The 4,019-nt window shown below is 59.6% G+C and overlaps 1 protein-coding gene across 1 annotated transcript in view; it reads left to right on the top strand.

Annotated features, from left to right (window-relative positions):
* The first annotated feature begins 323 nt into the window (after window positions 1–323).
* Window positions 324–4,019, top strand: part of B3GAT1 (beta-1,3-glucuronyltransferase 1) — an 8,465-nt gene continuing 4,769 nt past the window's right edge. Inside the window, exons 1-2 of the mRNA XM_006776064.2 lie at window positions 324–1,888; window positions 2,059–2,239. Coding sequence (XP_006776127.1) covers window positions 1,885–1,888; window positions 2,059–2,239 — 185 coding nt within the window. The 5' untranslated portion in view covers window positions 324–1,884. The remainder of the gene's footprint in view (window positions 1,889–2,058; window positions 2,240–4,019) is intronic.

The following is a 4,019-nucleotide window of genomic DNA, read 5'->3' as shown; positions in this document are numbered from 1 at the left end:
GGTGCAGCCTGCAGGGTCTATGTGGGTGCAGCCTGCAGGGCTGAGCCTGCGGCCACAGGCAAGCTGCCGCCCTTCCTCCAAAGCCTGGGGAGGAAAAGGCTGTGATGCCCCAGCTCAGTGGTCGGCAAGCCGCGGCTCATGAGCCACATGCGGCTCTTTGGCCCCTTGAGTGTGGCTCTTCCACAAAATACCACGTGCGGGCATGTACGTACAGTGCGATTGAAACTTTGTGGCCGCCCTCCATGAGCCCCCACAGCCCTAGGCTCCCCCAGGACCTAACCCCGCACACACACACCCCACCCCCAGGCTCAGGCCCCGTTTCCCATAAACTCACCCCTGCGGGCCAGCTGGCTTTCTCTGAGACTGGGGCTCCGGCTGTTCTGCTGAATAACCACCTGGTAATTAGCTCCACGATTTTGCTACGATGCTTATAATCGCCGCCATTAAAGTTATGGGATTTTCAGGCCGTAATGGCTTCCAGAGTAATTAATGCACAACTGGGTTTATTGCTACGTTTATTTTTAGAGTTTCCCTCCCTCATCCCCCCTCCCTTTCCTTGCATAGATGTCTTGACCAGAACAGCCCCCTGCATCCTTGCCTCCCCCCGTCTCCCTCCCCGCTTCTGGAAGGTTCTGGGACAGCAGCAGGGGTGGCTTTCCTAGGGGAGGGTGGCTCTATGCCAGGGCTCACCCCCGTCTACGCCTGATCAGGTTTGGGGGCTCGGGGGCCTGGATGCTGCCTCCCCCATGCCCCTGGTTGCAGGAGACCGAAGGGCCTGGGTTTACGTCTGCATGTCCTGGCGTTGGCCTTGGGCAAGTCACTGTTGCATTTCCCACGTGAAATAGCGGTAAGGACACGGCGCGGAGCAGCCGGGGTTGTTGTGATGCTGAACAGGAACTGCCCAGCGTCACCTTCGGACACCATAGGTGTCATCTCACAGCTGTCGTTACTAACAACAGCCCAGCAGACGAGCGGGAGGTTGAGCGAGTGCCAGAGGTAGAGGCGTGGAATGTGGAGGCTGCCCAGAGGAAGCGTGCGGGCGGCGATGTGTGTGCCACAGGAGCTGGGCGTGCACGCCGAATTCGCCGAATCGCACACAGCTCGCCTTGCCTGGCTTTCTCCACCCAGAACTTAGGGCCCTCCCCAAGATAAAGGGCATTTGAAAAAGCTCCATTGGAGTCACGGAGGACCCAGAGGCAATCTCCCAGCCAGGCCTTTTAGATGCTCCCCTGTCCATCAAATGGCCTGAGCTCAGCCAGCCAAATGGAGACCTTGATCAGCCCATTTGCAGCCCCTTCCGTGGTCTTGGAGTTGGGGACTGGGCTAGGGGTGTGGCATAAGGTCACTGCTTCATTTACACCCCAGGGCTGCCCCCTTTATCCAGGCTCTGAAGAAACCATCCGGCCCAAACATGTGGCCAGCACCGTCGCAGATTCAGTATGTACACGCCAGGCGCCGTCCTCAGGGCTCTAGGGGTGCTGACTTGTTTAATTCTCAGAACCACCTTGTGAAGTACATGCTGATGGTACCCATTTCACAGATGAGAAAACTGTGGCACGGACTGTTTCCGTGACTTGGCAAAGGAACAACAGCTTGTTGGTGGCAGAGTTCAGTGTTTAAACCAATGCAGGTGTGTCTGAAGTCTGTGCCCTTAACCTCTGCTCCCTGCTGAGCAGCCCGGAGAAGGCAGTCCGGGCTCCACATGACAAGCCAGGGCCAGGCCTGGCCCTCCTGGATGCCGTCCCCCCACCCTCCCCAGGTCTCTGGCCATCCTCTTCTGCTCTCTCTTGCAGGTATGCACTTGGCAGGGTTCCTGACTGTGCCCTGAGCCACCACCCCTTCTGAAACTCTGGCCGAGCTGGACTCTGCAAACCTGCTTTCGCAATGGGTGGGTTGTGAGCGCTGGTAAGACCCGCTAGCCAGCGTCGGCTTCTCTGTCGTCCCTGTGCCTGGCCTGTCCGGCCCATTCCTGTTCTCTTCTCCCCTGTGCTCATCCCTGCGCGCTGCCCCCGCCCCTGGCGCTGTCATCTGTCATCTCCGGACCTTGCCGCCGCTCAGGTAATGAGGAGCTGTGGGCCCAGCCAGCCTTGGAGATGCCGAAGAGACGGGACATCCTTGCCATCATCCTCATCGTGCTGCCCTGGACGCTGCTCGTCACCGTGTGGCACCAGAGCACCATCGCGCCCCTGCTCACCGCGCACAAGGGTGAGTCCCCTCGCCCTGGCCTGGTGTCAGTAATGTGAGTGAGCACAGCCCATGCTGGGGGAGTTCTCATTTCCACTTACCAGGCAGCTGGGAGGAGCCATAAGGAGGATGCAGGCCAACAACCTGACCCTTTTAGGGGTCTTGGCCCCTTTGGGAATCAGGTGAATGCTAACACACACACACACACACACACTCACTCAGGTGCGCAGAACTCGGCGTCTGATTCCAGGGTGGCAAGGATTGGGAGCGCTCGGCCTCAGTGCGGGGAGAGGGATGGATGAAGAGGGTCCCGGCCTGTGTTGTGTTTTAAAAGCTCACGAGTATAGTCTTCACCCCTCTTTTCCTAGTTATGTTATCTGTGCAAGTGAGGGGGGTCCCTTTCCCCACTGAGTGCTGGGGGTGGGGTCCTTAACGATACTTCCCGAGACTGGCCCAGGAGGAGGAGTGGTTTTTATTTGTATGGAATTCCCCATCACTGGGTTTCCAAAGTCCCATTCCCCTTCGTCCAGTCCTGGAAGGCGTGCCAATGGGGGGTCGGCAGCGCTAGAAGCACAGCCAGTGTCCAGAGCTTCCGCTGCAGGCTGGCTGCAGTCCATCCATCCACTGCGGGTGGGGTGCACAGGGCCGAGGGCCGTGTGGGCGAATGCGGGGGAGCCAGGAGAGTGCGCCCCCTGCAACGACACTCCCCCAGAGCAGAGGAGGAGACCAAGAGAGCTCACTTCTTTGTTCAGGGGATTAGGTACCCAAAATCTTCCTGCTGGCAGTGGCCACGCCCATTCTGGCCAATGACCTCTGCTCCCAGGCGTGACTGGCAGTCAGCACCTTCCCTAGTGCCCCCAGCTTTACTGGGCATGCGTCTACCTCCCCTTTGCGGGGCCTGGGGGCATGTAAAACTGCAACTCCTGGGGAAGCTGCCCAGATGCCATGCCTATACTGGTGGCCTTCCATTTGCTCCTGTCCTGTTACGAATAACCAGCTAATTACAAGGGCATCAGGTGGGCAGCCCTGACCTGGTGACCCCGCCCGAGGAAAAGTCCCAGGAAGCACCCGCAGGAGAACTGGGCTCTGAGTCCCCAGCTTCCCCCTCCACGGGGCTGCCTTTCCCTCTGACACTGGGGGTTCCTACACCCCAAACCTTCCATGTGTCCCACATCTGACCTGCCCCCCCATGCCTTCAGTCTGCTGCCAAGCTCTTCCCGCCGGTGCATTCCGTGCACCCACAGACTCACACTCTAGGGCAGCAGTTCTCCCACCGACGTGCCCACAGTATGACACGGGGAGCGAGATAAACATGGAGGCACCCACCCCATCTCGGTGTGAAGGAGGACGAGGGCCCAGGTAGGGCCTGGGAATCCACATGTAGCCATCACCCCAAGTGACTAAGATGCAGGCAGCCATCACCCCAAGTGACTAAGATGCAGGCAGCCATCACCCCAAGTGACTGGGACGCAGGCCATAGCCAAGAGCCACAGGCTGAAGCCACTGCTCCACACAGTTACACTCTGGCCCTGCTCAGTCCCAGCGGTTCTGGATGCTTCTGGCCAGGTGAGGAGGGAGCCAGCACGGTGAGGGTCGGACACGTGGTCACATAAAACCCAACAAATACAGGAACTGGAGGTGCAGCCTTGGACCTGGCCAGCCGCTTCCAAATAGCTACAGCGCTGCCCCGTGGAGAAGGGGGCCGAGGTCCCCTCTGCTGTGTGGGGAGTCGGGGCTAGGAAAGTGGGGAGACAGACAGCGCCAGGCAGGGGTCTGATGGCTCTCCTGGGAGCAGGGGGCAGGTGTGACCAGGCAGATGGGCGCATCCCGCCCAG

The sequence above is a fragment of the Myotis davidii genome, unplaced genomic scaffold (assembly GCF_000327345.1).
Source record: "Myotis davidii unplaced genomic scaffold, ASM32734v1 scaffold809, whole genome shotgun sequence".
NCBI classification, from domain to species: domain Eukaryota; kingdom Metazoa; phylum Chordata; class Mammalia; order Chiroptera; family Vespertilionidae; genus Myotis; species Myotis davidii.
The sequence above is the reverse complement of the archived record's forward strand: the minus strand, read 5'-3'. Positions and strand labels throughout refer to the sequence as shown.